Genomic DNA, 17,534 nt, shown 5'->3' with positions numbered 1-17,534 from the left:
GTGAACACCCAGTGAGGACTTTCATCACTGAGCATTGCTATTTGGTATGGAAATCGTGACTTAAATAAAAGTATGCAAGCACCACAACAAACATATGTGACCCTCATCATCACAATATCTACAGAGGAAATGGAAGAAGAAAAAATAAAAGATCATAAATATTTATGCTTAAGTCCCTAAAACATTAATTTTTATTAAATTTTTACTGAATGATTACACTTCCTAATGATTACACATTCTACCCCCATTTGGTCCTTAATAAATGCATGAAAATCAAAATAATTTCAATAACTTGAGTTGTTCACAATCTATAAATTATACATAATATATGCATAAATATACATATAACATGCATGTTTATCCACATGTAAATTTAAGTATGATAAATGATAAAGCTAAGAAAATAATACTATTTCTTTTAAGAAATGTCCAGGAAAGGAAACTGTAATTTAAGTAACTGTTTCATTTCCTGGACATTTCTGTTAATAAAACTGACAAAAAATATGCTTGCTTTTTTTTTTAGGAAGATGTAATAGTCATAATGAACAATAGGTTACATAATTTTTTTAAAAGGTGAAGGTATAAGAAGAGGAAAAATGTAAGAACAATGATATAGTATAAGGGAATAAGTATTTTAACTTGAAGCAGAGTGGAAACATAGTCCACCACTTTAAAGTAGAATTTGCTGAAGAAATTAAACAAGGTAAGAAAACAAGTTATATAAAGAGTGAAGATCTGTGTAAATACTTATATTAAGGTTGGAAAGAACAGCTTAACCTAGTGACAGGTGCAGAGTAAACAAATAGATGTTTAAGGGGAACAGAATGTATTTTAAGATGTTTTGCTGAATCAATTCTTCTACTTGGTATAAATGAAGAAGGAATAAAGAATTCATAACCTAGGAATAATCAAAGCGGAAATTCAATGAGAATATACTTCACTGCCACTTGTGTAAAGTGGTGAAAAATGTGGCAAGAGAGAAAGACCAGTTAAGAGATTGATTTTGATCATTGAGAAGTGTGGTGATGGTAACTTGGACCAGGGAATAGGAATAATAAGAATAGTGAAATGTCGAGGCCTGAGAGATAGCATGAAGGTCCGTGGTTTGAATCCCAGCATCCCATATGGTCCCCTGAGCCTGCCAGGAGCGATTTCTGAGCATCTGAGCATAGAGCCAGGAGTAACCCATGAGTTCTGCCGGGTGTGACCTAAAAACTAAAAAAAAAAAAAAAAAAAAAAAGAATAGTGAAAAATTTATTTGAGTCTTAAAAATGACATGAATTTCAATGCTTGATGTAGTAATTATAAGACAAGAACAGTCTCTCCAGTAACCAGAGAATCTTGTGAATGAACATTTTACTGGAGAGAAACTATTGTTAATTAGAGATGAGAATCTGTTTAATATTAAATGTTCCTAAGAAGTGGTGATATTCTTAAAACTTAGAAATAAATCCAAAATTTCATATTAAATAAGCAAAAATAGTTGTGAGCTGAGATTTAATGGACTGAATTTTGGTAGGTGTATTCATCTCTAATAAAAGAATCCAAATTAGAGCTGTAGGCAAAAAAGACTTCATTTTCCTTGACAAATAATCTTTATAACAATGTTTTTTTTCTCCAGAAACATATAACATTAAAGTTTCTGTACTTCACTGATCTTTTATTTAGAAACCATGTTCACTATGGAGACATCAATATACTGAAAAACTATGGTCACAATTAATAACGATTTAATGTACACTGCAGAAAAATGAGAGAATAACACTCTGATATGGTAACTGGGAAAAAGAAGGCAAATTAAAACAGATTTGCTTTGGAAAATAGTACAGCAATGAAAGTCTGATATTCATGCTAAAGGAGATAACTGAGTGGAACTAACAAGTCCTAAATTTACTTTCAACAACAGTAATTGAATAAGAGGCAATTGAAAATTTAAAAAAAAAATCTTACGTTGAAAAGCTGTACTTATGTATTAGATTTATTTTCTGATCTGGGGCTGTGTATTTAAAGAAATAGTGGAGAAAAGAAATACATTTTTGAAGATCCTAAGGGATTTTATTATTTCAAATGCTCACATTCCATATTGAATGCTATTTTGCTGTTATTTCACATTTGATCAATATTAAAGGCAAATAATAGTCATCTATTTTGTATCCTCATTTTATAAGACACTATCGTTGATACTTAAAAACACTATGAATAAATATTGGTAATTAAAATGGAAGTTTTGATAAATGCATGATTTTCCTATCCATACATTTTTATATCTAGTGGGTCACTAGGCTTGCAATGAATATATGATTAAACTTTTTGTTAAAATGTATGCTTGTTTAATTTAATGCAGACACATGTATATGAATATCTTTATGTGTATCATAAATAATCTAAAATATCCCTATCATACATCACAATTTATTTGTAAAACAGGCATATGTATGTGTATATAAGTTAGATATATTTATGTAGGTATTTGGGTACAATAATGTGCTAGGTATATACATTCTTTAATTACCAATTATAATATTTTAAAGTTCTTATTTATTTTAGAAAACCCTATGTATAAAATTGCTTAGAATCTATGTATATAAATGAACAAAAACATGCCTAAAACTCTTGCACATGTATGACATTATCTACTTTATAAAGAGGTCAGTGTCAGCCTGAGTATAAGCTCATTATGATATACTTTTATGGTGACTTTTTGTTGTTGTTGTTTTAGTTTTTTGGGCCACACAAGGCAGTTAGTTATCAAGGTTGCTTCTCAGCTCTATGATTGTGGTTCACTACTGGCAGGGCTCCAGGTAGACCTCGTGTTTTGCTAAGGACTGAACTAAGTGAGCTGTGTGCAAGGCAAGCATCTTTCTCATAATACTACTCTCTTTAACTCTTTCATAGATAGATAGATAGATAGATAGATAGATAGATAGATAGATAGATAGATAGATAGATAGATAGATAGATAGATAGATAGATAGACAGACACACAGACAATTATTAATATATTTAATATTTCTAAAATTATTTTGCAATTTTTATAATAAAAAATCCAAATAATGCTTAGACTTGATCAGTTCATTAATAGAGTAATAAAACACATAGAATTTTATAATTGTTGTTCAATTTTTTGTTGAAATAAAGAATAAATCAATATATAAAAGATACAGCACATATGGTACAGTACAGATCTATGTTCTGTCTTTGGTACCTCTTATTTCCTACTGCATTTTCAGGTTTGATCCCTGAGCACAGGGTCAATAATAAGCCCCTGGCCACATCTGGGTATAGCCTCACAAAGCAAATAAAAACACACACAAAAAAATAAATGAATGAAAATAAATGAATGGATAGATGAATGAAGATTTTAGGTTAATCAATAAAATCAACATCGACAAAAATAGGTCCCTTGTTGCTTATTTGTCTATTTATACTTTTGATGTGAAGGAGCACACCTAGTAATACTTGGGCCTTTCTTCTGGTTCTTTTCACAAGAGATCACTTCTGGTGGGCATGGGGGGAGCTTCTCTGGTGCTCAGGAGCAAATTTGGGACTGTTGTATTAAAGGCAAGTGTCTTGCATTTTGTACCATCTCTTTGGCTCCATCCATACCTTAGTTAAAGGAAACTTTGTACATGGAATTACACACACACACACACACACACACACACACACACACACACACACACACACACACATTTTCTTGGTAAAACATCATGCAAAGAAATAATTTAGCAAATCACTATAGCTTTTATTTCTTTTTTATTTTCAGGATCTCTAAAAAATTAAAGACATTGCTTTCATAAATATTAGAATATCTTATATTGAGTGAATTTAAATGTCCTGAAAATTTATCTCTGCCTAGTAAAGTTTTATTTGCCAGAAAAGCCTGCTAATCAAATGCTTTAAGACAATTTTTTTGGAAACCTATTTGGATTTACACCAAAGAGCCTGCCGAAAGTTCCATAAAAAATGAAATTAGAATAAATCATCCAGATGATCATAACTAAAAATAGAGAAGTAGAATTTAAAGTATTGGCAGCTAATATTATGAAGATAAATAATACTAGCAATAATTTAACAAATTTTCAGATAAATATCCAAGTATAAATCCCAAATGTGAAATGTCTATGTGAAACTTTCCTTCCTTCCTACCTCCCTCCCTTCCTCCTCTCCCTCCCTCCCTCCCTCCTTCCTTCCCTCCCTCCCTCCCTCCCTCCCTCCCTCCCTCCTTCCTTCCTTCCTTCCTTCCTTCCTTCCTTCCTTCCTTCCTTCCTTCCTTCCTTCCTTCCTTCCTTCCTTCCTTCCTTCCTTCCTTCCTTCCTTCCTTCCTTCCTTCCTTCCTTCCTTTCTTTTTCTTGGCACACCCAGTTGCATTAAGAGGTTACCCAGCCTTGTACTTAGAAATTGCTCCGGGCAAATATGTAAAACAAAAATAAAATAAATAAAAAGTAAATATATGATTATTAAGAATTCTTTTTCCTGGTAGGCCAAAGAGACCATATGGGAGCCAACCGAGGTTGAAGGTATGCAGGTCAAATGCCCTACTTACTCTGATCGTTCTGGCTCTATGAGATATATCTTTAATATCTTTCATTATTTTTGGATGCTTATTTCACTTGCTTGTTTCTTTTTTTTTTTTCGTTATATTGATGCTATATCTTCTAGACTATGGAAACTTAGGATCACATCTGGTGGTAGTCAAGGTTAAACCCAGGTTTCACATATGCAAAGTATATTCTACCACTTGGGCCAAATCCTCAGACTATTATTTCATTTTTTCTTAATATGTTTTGTTTTTTTTTTAAGCCACTTATGGTGGTGCTTTTGACTTTGAAGTCAGAACACATTCCTGGAAGTGTTCATATGACTATAGGCAATGCTGGGGAACAAACAGGGGTCCACCTTATGCAAAGTATGCATATTAAATTTTGATGACCTCTTTGGCTTATTGATTTAATTTTTAATGAATAATCAATTCTTTAGAAGTTAGGGACTTCTCATCAGTTAAACATATACTATCAATCTATTTTCCCTTTATAATTTATCCATTTGAAGAAATCATAGGTTTTTGTATTATAAGAAGTGGACATAATTTGTTATTATTAAAATATGATAAGGCACTTAGTCCTTGTAAAGATGCTATAATTTAACTAGACCTCATTGATTGTTTTCTTTTGTAATTAGATTACTCTGTAAGTTAAATTGTCTTCGGTCAGAGGAATTTTCAGCCTTTTCAGCCTAGAAACTGGGGCAGGAGATGGCATTATTCATGGAGATTAAAATAATTAAATCTTTATAAAGCATATGTTATGCACTCCCAAAGCATAACATTCTCACTAATTGGAAAGCACACAAAGCTTTGGTATTATTTATGATAAACTCAGCATGGAATGTGATTTCCTAGTGTAGACCCAACAAAGTGCTCTGAATATAAATAAATCATGTTTGGAGCTGGAGAAACAAGGAGTCACTTAAGTAGCAGTTGGTCTCATGATCTAAGTATTTCAAGATAATTAACTGCTAATATCTGTATCTCTGTACATATGTATCTTTATATATGGTAAAATAATTTGTTATAAATATGTAATCATACACTGGAAACTTAACATAAGGTCAAAACTGTGCCTTAATAGAATATTCTGCATTGTTATTGTCATTGTTAGTCATTTTCAAAGTCACAGTAAAGGGTCAGTGTATTTTTCATTAAAGAATTACTGCAATATATTTGAAGTATTATTTCCCATAAACCCACAAGAACAAATTCATAAGACATAAAACTTTTTATTATTTCAGACATTACTTTAGTATGAATAAAATGAAATCAAATTATTGCATTGCTGGTGTTTGGGAATATTTAACTCCAAATAGACATGTCTTGGCAATGTCACTGGTAAAAGTTTAAATTGTCTAAATATGAGAATCTCTTTTTGTGTGAAGAATTTTCACATCTCTCTTCATAGCAAACATCAATGAAAATCAAATTTTTGTCCAAATATTATATGTCTAAAATGCCCTGAAATGAACTCACAATAATGATTCACTATGAGATCTTATGAGATACTTATGAGATCTGCATTTGATGTAGTGTTTTACCAAAATATTTAATTAATGAAGCAACTTTCAGTTCCTAGAGAATAAAGAGGCTGGAGACAATCTAGTTGTAAAAACTGGTTTATTTTTTTTAAAAATAAATACAAAAATATAAATATAAAACATTAGCAGATAGAATTTGATGAAATGAAATTGCACAAACATTTGTATACCAGGTTGCATATCACACCTACTAACACCACATGTACATTTGTTTGTTTTAATTTAATGTACAGAACAGGAAGTACCTTAACATGTCTTCACCTCTTTTAAAAGCTTCATTTGCAAGGGCAAAGGCATGGATTGAACAGAAGTGACAAGTTGGTGAGGTTTTTTTTTTTTAAGGGCCAAGATCCTGCTCATGTTTCTGAAGTTATCTTTTATTTTCTAAGATGGACAACACTGAATTTTCCATAGCTTTGGCTCTTGGAAGTGATTAAATAAAATGTCGTATATATTTCCATGAGACATCCTACAGGAAAGAATTAATGTAATTAATGAACAAATTAAAAAAGGGGGGATGGGAGGGGTGCAGAAATTGTGCCAAGTGGGTGACAGGAACATCTTCCTGGGTCTCAAATAGGGTGAAGTGGAGACGATGGAGGTCAAAGATGCTTTTGCAGGGAACCTGCATCCTAGGTTAGGAGTCCTTGTCGCTCTCCCCACCACCATACATCTCTGCCAGCTTATTGAAGCGAGGACCCCATTCTCGGAGGTAATCATAATTTTGGTCTCCCTCTGTGGTCCCTGATTCCAAAGAACTCAACGACTCTGCAATGGAATCATTCCCCTCGTAGGCATAGGTGGCCAGGGAGTCGTAGGGTGGTGCAGTGGGGTCTAGGTCATGTTCTTTGAGCCTCTCGTTAATGAAATCCCGCACATCTGTGTTATCAGGGGCAGTGGGAGTCCTCCTGGGAATGAATAAAGTTTCAGGCATGATGTCACGACGCAGCTTCTTCTCCTCGATGGCTGCAGGATTTCGCAGGGTGCCAATGTCGAAGGCCTGGGTGTCTTCCTCGCCTCCACCTTCGTCGTTATAACTCACGATGTTGTCTCTGATATCTTCCTTGGACAAGATCAGGGGCTCTTTTTTCCTCTGTCTTTTTAAGGCTGCAAAGAGGACCACTATAACTTGAGAAATAAAAAAGAAGATAATGTTAGAGTTATAACCAGCACATGCAGACCCAAAGGATGCACTCCCGAGAGGTTATTTTAATGAGAATGTCCTTTGTAGGTTCAGATTTAAGCTGGGTTTGGCAGTTTCATGGAATTTTTTGGCTGGGGAAAGAGGGAACTGAGAGGGAATGTGGAAGAATTTAGCCAGGATGGATAATGTTAAGACTTTTTTAAAAATTTTATTTTTAAAGCAATGAATGCAAAATATTTTTTTCAAATCCAGTGTATTTTCTGCTTTCCCCTACCTTTTTTTTTTTAAATAAAGATAGCTCTTTTTGATCATATAAATTATATTTATAATTGGCATTAAAGGTGACATGACATGATGTATTAAAATAGAAATCAACTTAATTTAGGTTCCAATAAAACAAGTGAGGGATAAAAATAGGCAATTTTTACAAGATATGATAATACTGCTTTCTGCTACATAGATTTGCTGAAAGTTTTATCAATTTACTTTTTATATTGTTAAAAATGGACTTTACTTCTGGGAGGAAATGATTATTTTAAACACTAAACATATAAAATTGTCACGAAAATTTATATGATGCAAGAGTTTAAAAATAAATGTAGAATATTATCATGGAAAAGATTGAGTTGAAAATACTATTTAAATTGCCTAAAAATCATACATTACTTTCCTTTAAATGGTATTTAAACAAATTCAAATCCACGCATAAGACATTTTGCTCGGAAAATTTTCTTCCATGGAAAGTGTTTAGAATCATCTCTAATATGTTAAGTACTCATCATAATTATATTAATAATAACAATAGAACATTATTATCAAACCCATCTGATTACATTAGTCTCTTATCATTCATTCTTCTTGTACTTTTTGCTTTTTTAAAAATGTGGACTTGGTAAAACTGGTATGAGTTCAATTTAGATCAGTAAAAGAATGAAAACTGTTTTTAATATATGTGTTACATATATTATATGTATTTGAAGCCTCTTAGACAAATATTTATGGGATTTATCATTGCTATGGACTGAACAACCATAATACTGAAGTATTAAAGTCCCTTTATTATGTTATTTGTGTTGGGACCTTATGGAGGTGATTGCGTAGTGAGGGTGAAGGTCTCATAAATAAGCCCTTATAAAAGCTGACTTAAGAGATGAGTCCGGAGAGGTGGTGTAAGCTGTAGGGCATCTGGCTTGCACACGTTAACCTAGGATAGGCCGTGGTTAGATCCCCCAGCTTCCCATATAGTTCCCCAAGCCAGGAGCGATTTCTGAGTGCATAGCCAAGAGTAACTCCTGAGCATCACCAGATGTGGCCCCCAAAACAAACAACAACAAAAAAACTGACTCAAAAAGATTGCTCCTCTATCTGCACTGATCTATGTGAAGGAGTCATAGAAGAGAGTCATTTTTAAACTAGGGAGTGTATGCTTCATCAATATTGAAAGTCGTGGGACTTGAGCCAGCATAACTAAACTGTGTGCTTTAAGCTAAAAGTTGAAGGGACTAAATCACAGCAATCTCAATAACCCTATTATATATTTACAGGATTGATTACAGTTAATTTTCCTATTCTTTAAATTAACTTATGATAAATCTTTAATTTCAAGCATGCATTAGAGGGCAAATAACTTTTTTAATACAACACAAAAGAAAGTATTCATCTGTTGATAAGTGTCCTTGACCTTTAAAGGGATTTAAAATATGCAGGCCACCACTATTCATTTGTTAAAGAAATGATGACTTTCTCCATAGTCTAATTCCATGTACTCATAAACATACACATTTACTTGTTTGCACAAACTAAGAATGCTGAGTTTAATCCCCCAATCATTAACAAATCTTACCCAGTAAAACTAATAATAAACTAATAATAAAATCAGGATAATAAAAGCTACAATGATTGACTTTAAACTCAATGTTTTTTCTTCTTTTTAAATGTCAGATAATTTTTTTTGTCATTGCACTGCAGTAGTTTTAATATATTGCAACCAAGCTATAAATTTTATATGACTTTCATCCCAAAATATATAAAAACAATTTGCTATAGGTTGTAAATTTAGTCTTCCTTTTGGAGATAAACCTAAACTAGGATGGGGATTCTTTGAAAAATATTTTCTGGAAGAATTGAAATAGTAGACTACATTCAGGCAAAATTAAAAAAGAAAGCAAGTGTAAATCAACTTTAGACTAAGTGAAAAACTCTGTATACGTCAAATAACAGCAAAGTACCTTGTGCTTGTTGGCTTAGCCACTCAGAAATTGTGTGACTTTTTAAAATGGCTGGCCAATTTCTAACTTTTGGTGGTATTATTTCAAAAACTAAAGTCATGCCTCGTTGAGATTGCCAACATTTTGGGATATTTACAGCATCCCAGATTTAATAGGTATCTTTCATTTTAATCATTGCGGTTCATTTGGGAAGAAGTATTTGAAAGCAATGTACCTTATTTACATCTAGGCAATAGCCCCACGTTCCTGACAGTTACTTACCCAGCAGAATAATGATGCAAAGCAGAATAGCTATCAAGGCCCCAGTGCTCAGGCCTGCAGGGAGAAGCAGGGCCTCAGCACTGCATGATTGCATGTTCCCTTGGCTATCACAAGCACACACGCGGATGGTAAGCGTGCCGGTGCTGCTCTGAATCGGGTAATCGTTGTCTGATATCACCACAGGCAAGAGATAGGTACTTATTTCATGTCTATTGAATCCATTTTTTCTTGTTAAAATTCTGGCTGTGTTATCTAAAATAAATTCAAAAGCATTACAAATGGCTTGGGACAGACACTGCATCTCCCAATAATAAACTCTAAAATTGATATCCATTCTCTTATACAAACTTTACAGTGCAATTAATATGTAGATAAGATAAATCAGATATAAGTTGGAGCAATCCAATACAATGATTGTTTAGTTATTAGATTGAAAACCCATTATCAGATGCTTCCCAAATGACAAATCTTATAAGTGACTTTTTCTGATGACTGCATAGTTAATTATACTTTTCAGATTTTTCAGAAAGCAGAATTATTTTTGATACCAAGAAGTTCATCCTTGTATGTGGTAACTGGCAGGCACAATTTGCACATTAATTACATTAATTCAATTTGAACATGTATAGACTAAAACTAAGAATAGTTGCACTTTTAGAATGTAATTAATAAATAATCAACAATTATAAAGACCTAATTTATGAGTAACAATAGGAAGATATTTTCTTAATATGTAAAATTTTTGACTTTCATTAATTAAGATGACTGCAACATATAACTTAAAAGTATTGGTGAAAGACAACTGGTTTTGAAGAGCCAAATAATAAAAAAAAATAAGCACATTAATTAATATTAGCATTCTATTCCTAGATGCTATGCTTATTACTTTATTTTAGGGAGATATGTTTTTTAGACCACATTTGTCTGTGATCTTTCTTCTGGCTTTCTTCTGGCTTTGTGTTCAGAAAGCTTTCTGGTTGAACTTGCGTAATAAATGAGGCAAATTCCTTGCTTCTTGTACAGTTTGTCCTAACAAAAACTTTCTTCTTTCATCTGAAAACTCAACTACTTTCCTTAACTGAAAATTGTGCAGTTTATCCAAACCAAAGATTCTTCTTGTACTTTATAATAAGTATTAAAAATAAAATTAATAATCATAGTCTATTTCGTTCTTTTCATTTAATAAAAAGTATTGTTTGACAAATACAGTCATTTATTAGACTGCCTTTTTGGCATATCTCCATAGTAATAACTCTTATGACAACAGAACCAAATGATCAATATAGAAAATTAGAAAGCAGAACAAAATTTTTGAAAAAGTAAAACATATTTTATGTGTCTATAGTCAATACTATAACATTTGTTCTTATACTACTGAATATTTATATAGGCACACACATTATTATATTGACATCATACAGCAAACACTTTTGTATGACATTTTTTAGCTAATGATTTCTATCCCAATATTACATTCACATTTCTATATTTATGGTTTTGTCGAGAAGTCTCAACTTTGATGTGGACCATTTGTTTATTAGCTATGTTCACTGAATAAAAATGTGCATTTATCAGTTCTAACCTAGAAAATTGTGAAACTTAATAGTGTGTTCCACCAAAATAATTCTAAAATTTTAACTAACATATACTAATAAAACTCTGAATTTTCAGAGATTCTTATACATAGACCTTAATTGGACCTAATTGTGGAATTTTCCTAAAAATGTATCAACTACATACATTCAGAAATTAGAGTAATATATAAAAAATAAGCCCATTTGACATGTAAAGTATAATCCTATTTATTTAAAAATTGTATTTATCTGCCCAAAAGTAAGGTGCTATCATATTTATATTTTCTAAAATATACGAATGTAATCACACATACTGTATATAATTTTAGAATTATATGAATTATTTAAAGTTTCTAAATCTTAGGTTCAACTTTTTGCCTGAACAACTTTGACATAGTAAAGAAGCAAATGAAGCTTATAATTAAAATAAACATAGCTTTCACATTATTTTTATTAAAATTTCTAAACATTTATTTATATATGTTTTTGACCTATTAGGTTTGAGACACAAGGGCATTTCACTGAAAAACTCAAAGTATGATTTTATGTTGAATTTGTGGTTACTTACAGCATATTTTCTTTCTTTTTTTTTTATTGTGGCCAAAGTGAATTAAAAATCTTTCACAGCGGTATTTAAAGTACATAGTGACAATATGAGGGCAATTTCATATTTTCAAAGTTTATCAACATAAGATATCTATGTCTTTAAAATTATTTTTAGAATTTTTTTTCAATAACAGTATATAGTGTGTCATATCAAATATTCTATAAGATTTTAGTGGAATGATCTTATGTGACATAGTCAAGTTTATATTCTAATGATTTAAATTCTTACTTTGAATAATCTACACTACAAGATCAGTAATGCTTCCTAAAATAAAAAAAAAATATACTACATCCCAAAAGATAAGACTAGTCTTGAGCTTTTTCCAGAGTGAGTGTGAAATATACTGATAAGAAATCTCTATTACAAGTTTACATTACTTTTTAAAATTGGGAGCTACCACGTTTGGACACAGGACTCCATTTAACAGAAACAGAAAGGAAATTATAGTTACAAATGCATAATATTGTCAACTTAGTGATAAGACTGTACAATGTAGATTTTATATTTCATTTCCAGGTTCAACAAATTGAAATGGTTAATTGAATTTAAATGATCCAAAATTTAATGTAGCTAGGTTATATCTTATCTACAAACTTTCAAATTTTTCCAATCTCAACCGTTTAGGTATCCAGAGGATAGAAGACATAGACAGTATATAAACTTATATTTAATATATTGAGTTTATTCCTCTAGTCGTTATTCAAAATTTTATACTCTAACAATATCTTAAATAATTGTTAGTTTAATTGAAGCTACCCTTTTATCTTTGACTACCTTCTGTTATCTGTAAGCAACCTTGAGTGAATATAGTAGCCTGACATTTCCAACATAACTACAATATGATTAATTTATTGTAAATATGCCAATGTGCTTAGTAGGTTTATTTTAAAATAACTATCTCTGAACTTTCTTCAAAATAGGCATGCCTTTTTAAATAAAAGCTGGCTGATAAAATTAGTTTCGCAAATGTTTAAGGTAAAAAAAAGTTATAATTAAATGCTTTGTTGAGACTAAAATAATTACCATATTTTCCAAAGAATAAAGCTGTTCAACTTTTTAAAAATAGTCACAATTTTCATATGTTTTTCCTCTAAGATGTTTCTGAATTTTTGAGAATAAAAAATACAATTTCAACGTTCTATTTTTTTTAAGTCTCAATAACATAAAATTCGCATTACTCAGGATAATGGTAAAGTTCCTTTTGTAAAAGGGGTTTGCTCTTAATCTCTTCACAGACTAATATGATTTCTCATTTTTTTCTTCAGTACCTTTCAGTTTTAGAAATATAAAGCTTAATTAAAAATAACACTGAATTTCCCTTAAGTTTCTACCCAATGATTCCTGCTTTTTATTGTAAAAAAATTTCTAGCCTTGCTAGTATTTTCAAGATTCATTCTCCTTGTTAGCACCCAAAATAATATTTCTTGCATATTATTCTTCTAAAATTTAGGAAGCTAAGCACTGTCTATGAAGACACATTCTGATATAACTTTTCTGATAAAAGTTGTAATGCAAACAAATATATAATTATAGTTATGGTAATGATAACAGGAGAAATTTCCTATTAACATAACCTCAAATCATAATGAACAATTTAAGATTACCTTCATTATCTTGTACTGTGAAGTTTGGATTGACAGCAGCTAAACTGAAGAAAAATTTCTGTCCACCTAAAGGATCATCTTTGTCTACTGCACTTATAGTTTGTATTAGCTGCATAAAAGAGAAAAACACATATTTATATAACTTTATGGGTATCATCTATTGTATACTCTGTAATTTTAACATAATTTTGTTTTAAATGTTTGAAAGACAATCGACTTTGATTTTTCTTCATATAACTTCTTTTGAGTTATTCCATTTTTTGGTCTTATTTTGAGGTTTAAACAGGACACAATCCTAGTTTTCTGTAAGGGATCATACACGGAAAGGTGATCAGAGGAATATTTTGGATGATATCGATCAAACTGGGTCAGTTGCCTGCAAGCCAAATTCTGAACTTACTGTATAATCTCTTTGTCCCCAATTCATCATTTTTGAATGTTTTTAATTTAACATTTTCTGACCCCTTTCTTCCATTTTTTTTCTGGTCAAATATGTTCTTTTTTTCTCTCAATTTCTCCTAAAGATCAACTCATTTCTTAAAATATAAAATTATAATATTTACTAACATGTTAGTGAATTTTTAGACAATATTTACTAAAATAGCAAATGGCTATATTTTTTCAGTTTATTAATACAGTTATATAACATTTGTATTTAACATTCCATATGCATTTAAAATTTAATATAGAAGACCTTATAAAATGTAAAACAATTAAAAATCTGTTGTGCTTATTACTGTCCTCCTTATCACACACTAGGTAAAAGTTATTCAAAGAACATAGGATTTTTTAAATTTTTGTTGTGGTCATTTATATTTGTTTTGTTTTGCTTTGTTTCTTTGCGGGGCACACTTATTAGTGCACATGGGGTTATTCCTGGCTTTCTGCTCAGAAACCACTTATGTAGGGTGGCAGTGGGGACCATAAGAGATGCTGAAGATTGAACTCAGGTTGGCCATATGCAAGGCAAAGGCCCTACACATTGTGGTGTCTCTTGGGCCCAGAACATATGGGTCATACTCTGCTGAGGTAGATTAACAGCACAAGGCTACTCTAGGTCATGTTTAGATCTGGAACCACTCAAAATACAGTGAGAGTGCTTATGAATATTGATTTATTGAATTCAGTCTTACACATACTAGGTCTATTTCTTATTATTTTAGCAACAACTCTGACTCAAAAGAATGTAGATATTTTTATAGGAAATAGTTTATATGACTTAAGAATTATAAACATCTTTTAATATTACTTTATTTGAATTTTACATTTAAGAATATTGATGTTCTTTTTTTATAATAATTTTTATTTTGAACAATAGGATTACAAATCATCCACAGTAGTATTTTAGGTACATAGTGGCATTGAATCAGGGACATTCCCACCTCCAATATTGTCTTCCCTCTACCGCTGTTCTCACCATGTATCTCTTTTGCCCCCTGAATTGCTAGTGTAAGTGGTCCCTTCTGTGTCTAGCTTGTTGTAGATTGGGTATCGATTCTGTTGTTGTTGTAGTTGGCTTTGGATTTTGTGTTTAAGTCTGATTATTTTTTATTTCTACTCAATGTTCATACACCTCTTTGGTCTTGGTGACCTCCATTATTTCCCCCTCAATTCTTTAAGTGTAATGTGTGCATGTTCTTTTATAAGAGTCTATTCTTGATTTATTTAAAAATAAACAGAAATAGCATAAAATTAAAATATAAATGTGACACTATAACATAATTCTGTTTGGACATGCTATGTTATTAATATAAATGATAATAAATAAACATAACAAGTAGAATTACTTTTGCATAGATTTATATTTGATGTAGTTTTTTTTTTTTTTTTTTTTTTTTTTTTGGTTTTTGGGCCACACCCGGTGACGCTCAGGGGTTACTCCTGGCTATGCGCTCAGAAGTCGCTCCTGGCTTGGGGGACCATATGGGACGCCGGGGGATCGAACCGCGGTCCGTCTCCTAGGCTAGCGCAGGTAAGGCTTACCTTACCTCCAGCGCCACCGCCCGGCCCCTATTTGATGTAGTTTTGACATGTGATTTCATTAAATGACTTCAAGTTGTTAAATATGTACTTACTTCCTTTAGCTATACTTATTTTTAATTTTAAGTAATATATATTTTACTGCATTAAATTTAAGGTTGTATACACTTAGAAGTATATTATTTTCAACTTTTTTTTTTTGGTTTTTGGGTCACACCTGGCACTGCTTAGGAGTTACTCCTGTCTCTGCTAAGAAATCGCTCCTGGCAGGCTTGGAGGACCGTATGTGATGCTGGTATTCGAACCATTCAATCCATCCTGGATTGGCTACTTGCAAGGCAAATGCCCTACTGCTGTGCTATCACTCTGGCCCCTGGTTTTCAATTCTAAAGAAGTTTTAAATTTAAAAAACTTTATATTTTTTAAATTATGAGTTTGGTTTTAATTATTTTTTATTTTAATGCTTTCTATACCATGTACTTTTTATAAAAAAATTATTATGCTATTATTTTGGGGCCCATATGGCATTCAGGGATTACTCCGGGTTCTGCACTTAAAATTTTTTCCTTGCAGATTGAGGGACCATATGGAATGCCAGGAAATAAATCTAGGTTGGCCAAGTGCAAGGCAAACACCTTATCACTGTGCTATCACTCTAGCTCTACATGAATATTCTTAATTCTAATATTCATTTATTTTTAAGTAATGCAAAAAATGTAACTGAAGCAAGCAGAGAAATATTTACAGTTAGACATAAGTAACATAAGGAAAAATAAAAAGCATAGCTGGTTTAAACATATATATTTTAGAACAAAATATAACATAAATAAAATTAGTTGACAGGCAAATTGAAGCAAAACTATCTAATTGCTTAATAAAAATTTTGGCATAAATATAGCTTAGTCATAATGTAGATTAGAAAGTAAGCAAACATTTATGATTGTGCTTATCCATTTAATAAAGATGTGGTAAAATATTTAAATATACTACATTATATTGTTAATAAACTAAAACAAAAAATCTGAATAAACTAAAGGAAAAAAAAAGAAAAATAATCTGAACAAATGTCCTTTAAGAGTAGCCAATTAAATTATTTTAATATTTTTTGACTCATTCATAATGTTATTCTTGACTCATAAACATAAAGATTTTAATAAAATCGTGATCTACAAGAATTTTGTTGTTGTTGTTTTATGGGCCACACCTAGTGCTGCTCAGAAGTTACTCTTGGCTCAGGAACCATATGGGATTATAGAGATCGAAATGCATCCTTCCTGGGTCAGCCATTTGCAAAGCAAATACCCTCCCACTGTGCTACCAATTTGGGCCCAACAAGAATATTTTGAGAAAAAAGAATGGCATAAACAAAAAAATGGTAAGAAAACGGTAAACTAATAGTTTATTTTTAGATCATATATTATTAAGATAAATAGTTTAAAATTAATATGTAGACACAAAATATCAAGTTTTATAACAGAGTAAGTGATTTTTTAATATCTTATTTGGGGTGAGGAAAATTAAATCAAACCCACCCTACAATGCTCTAAGGATACAATCAGTTTGGGGAATCATGTGATGCCAGAGAAAAATCTAGCATTGGTCACATAAAATTCTGTGATTTAAAAAATAAAAATATCTTGAAAAGATACCTAATTGCAACTGCACTTATCCATTACTATTAAAGTTTCTTTATATAGATAAAAATAAATGAGAAAATGAATGGTATAAATATTCATATATTGGGGAGGCGCGGAAACGGCCTTGTAAGGCCCGTTCCCCCGCGGCTGCCAGGCCGAGCCCCTTCCCTGAGAACCCGGGAGGCGCGGAAACGGCCTTGTAAGGCCTGTGCCAGGCCTAGCCCCTTCCCTGCGAAACCGGGAGGCGCGGAAACGGCCCCGCGGCTGCCAGGCCGAATCCCTTCCCTGCGAACCCGGGAGGCGCGGAATCGGCCAGGTAAGGCCCGGTCCCCCGCGGCTGCCAGGCCGAGCCCCTTCCCCTGCGAACCCGGGAGGCGCGGAAACGGCCTTGTAAGGCCCGTTCCCCCGG

At 32.1% G+C, this 17,534-nt stretch overlaps 1 protein-coding gene across 2 annotated transcripts in view; it reads right to left on the bottom strand.

Moving 5' to 3' along the window:
• Positions 1-6,152: 6,152 nt before the first annotated feature.
• The window catches only part of CDH10 (cadherin 10), a 132,308-nt gene continuing 120,926 nt past the window's right edge, over positions 6,153-17,534 (bottom strand). For both annotated transcript variants that reach the window (XM_049768379.1, XM_049768380.1), the window contains 3 exons: positions 13,509-13,617; positions 9,724-9,975; positions 6,153-7,218 (listed from right to left, as the gene is read on the bottom strand). In XM_049768379.1, coding sequence (XP_049624336.1) covers positions 6,728-7,218; positions 9,724-9,975; positions 13,509-13,617 — 852 coding nt within the window. In that variant the 3' untranslated portion in view covers positions 6,153-6,727. The remainder of the gene's footprint in view (positions 7,219-9,723; positions 9,976-13,508; positions 13,618-17,534) is intronic.

Source organism: Suncus etruscus, chromosome 2 (genome assembly GCF_024139225.1).
Source record: "Suncus etruscus isolate mSunEtr1 chromosome 2, mSunEtr1.pri.cur, whole genome shotgun sequence".
NCBI classification, from domain to species: domain Eukaryota; kingdom Metazoa; phylum Chordata; class Mammalia; order Eulipotyphla; family Soricidae; genus Suncus; species Suncus etruscus.
The sequence above is the reverse complement of the archived record's forward strand: the minus strand, read 5'-3'. Positions and strand labels throughout refer to the sequence as shown.